We start from the raw sequence: 1,742 nt of genomic DNA on the forward strand, positions 1-1,742 counted from the left end.
GAAAATTCCATCGACACGGTTACATGGTTATGTGACGAATACTACTCACGACGGGTCTGATAGTTTGTTTATTAATTCCTCTTGGTATCCAATCGATTCCTACGTTGATTGTGCTCAGTTTTCTGACCACCATCGGGCGTTTCTTGCCGCTATCACGGCTGGTGTTATTCCGCGAACCTATGCTGAGGCAGTGGAAGATGAACGCTAGCGTGACGCTGTCCGTGGTGAGATTGATGCTTTGGAGGATAGGGGTACTTGGACTGTCGAGACATTGCCTCCTGGAAAGAAAGCCTTTGGTTGCAAGTGGGTTTTCACATTGAAATATCGATCCGATGGTACACTTGAGCAGTATAAGGCAAGATTGATTATTCTTGGTAACAATCAAACTGAAGGTTTGGATTACAAGGAGACGTTTGCACCGGTGTGTAAGATGGCGATAGTCCGATCTTTCCTTCAAGTCGCTGTTACTCGCGATTGGGAAGTGTATCAGATGAATGTCCATAACGTATTTTTACACGGTGATTTGGAGGAAGAGGTGTTCATTCGTCCTACTCCGGGTTTTCGCACTGCTGATAAGAACCAAGTGTGTCGTCTTCATAAATCGCTCTATGGTCTTCGCCAAGCCCCACGTTGTTGGTTTGCAAAGCTTTCCACGACATTACTAGACTATGGTTTTCAGCAATGTGTGAAGGATTACTCGTTGTTTGCCTTTGCTGATGCAGATATACGGCTCCATGTTCTTGTGTATGTGGATGATCTCATCATCACTGGGAGTTCTCGTGCGGTTATTGATGGGTTCAAAGATTATTGCGGTTATTGATAGGTTCAAAGATTATTTGAGTTCTTGCTTTCATATGAAGGATCTTGGTATTTCCAAGTATTTTTTGGGCATTGAAGTGGCCCGCAACTCAACAGGGATGTATTTGTGTCAGCGTAAGTACACTCTCGATATAATCTCTGATACTGGTTTACTTGGTTCTAAGCCGGCTTCTCATCCTCTCAAACAAGATCATACTCTCGCTTTGGCTCCAGGTGATTCTTTGTCGGATCCGTATCCTTACCGTCAGTTAGTTGGTCGGTTGATTTATCTCAGTGTGACACGGCCTGATCTCTCCTACGTGATCCATATTTTGTCTCAGTTTATGCATGCTCCCAAGGCGGCTCATTGGGCGGCTGCGCTACGGGTGGTTCGGTATCTCAAGTCGAATCCAGGACAGGGTATTCTGTTGCAGGCTGGGACTGACTTGCGAATCTCTGCTTGGTGTGATTCTGATCATGGTGGTTGTCCGCTTTCACGTCGGTCGCTTACTGCTTGGGTTATTCAGATAGGGGGTTCTCCGGTTTCGTGGAAGACACAGAAACAGGATGTGGTCTCGCGATCTTCGGCTGAGGCTGAATATAGAGCCATGGCTGAAACGGTGTGTGAAATTCTTTGGCTGCGGGAGTTGCTTACATTTCTCGGTGTTGACTGTACCTCTCCTGTTCCGCTTCATTGTGACAATGAATCTGCTATTCATATAAGCAAGAATCTGGTGTTCCACGAACGTACCAAGCATATTGAGTCCGATTGTCACTTCATCCGTGACGAGATTCTTCATGGTGTGATTGATCCTCAACATGTTTCCACACGGGTTCAGCTTGCTGATATACTTACCAAAGCTCTCGGTCGCAAAGAGTTTGATGAGTTCTTGTCTAAGTTGGGTATTTGTGACCTCCATACTCCAACTTGCGGGGGGGGGGGG

The 1,742-nt window shown here is 46.2% G+C and overlaps 1 protein-coding gene across 1 annotated transcript in view; it reads left to right on the forward strand.

Annotated features, from left to right (window-relative positions):
* LOC109129976 (uncharacterized mitochondrial protein AtMg00810-like) overlaps positions 431-1,742 on the forward strand; it is a 1,634-nt gene continuing 322 nt past the window's right edge. The window contains exons 1-2 of the mRNA XM_019239047.1: positions 431-784; positions 861-1,701. Coding sequence (XP_019094592.1) covers positions 431-784; positions 861-1,701 — 1,195 coding nt within the window. The remainder of the gene's footprint in view (positions 785-860; positions 1,702-1,742) is intronic.

This window comes from Camelina sativa, chromosome 17 (genome assembly GCF_000633955.1).
Source record: "Camelina sativa cultivar DH55 chromosome 17, Cs, whole genome shotgun sequence".
NCBI classification, from domain to species: domain Eukaryota; kingdom Viridiplantae; phylum Streptophyta; class Magnoliopsida; order Brassicales; family Brassicaceae; genus Camelina; species Camelina sativa.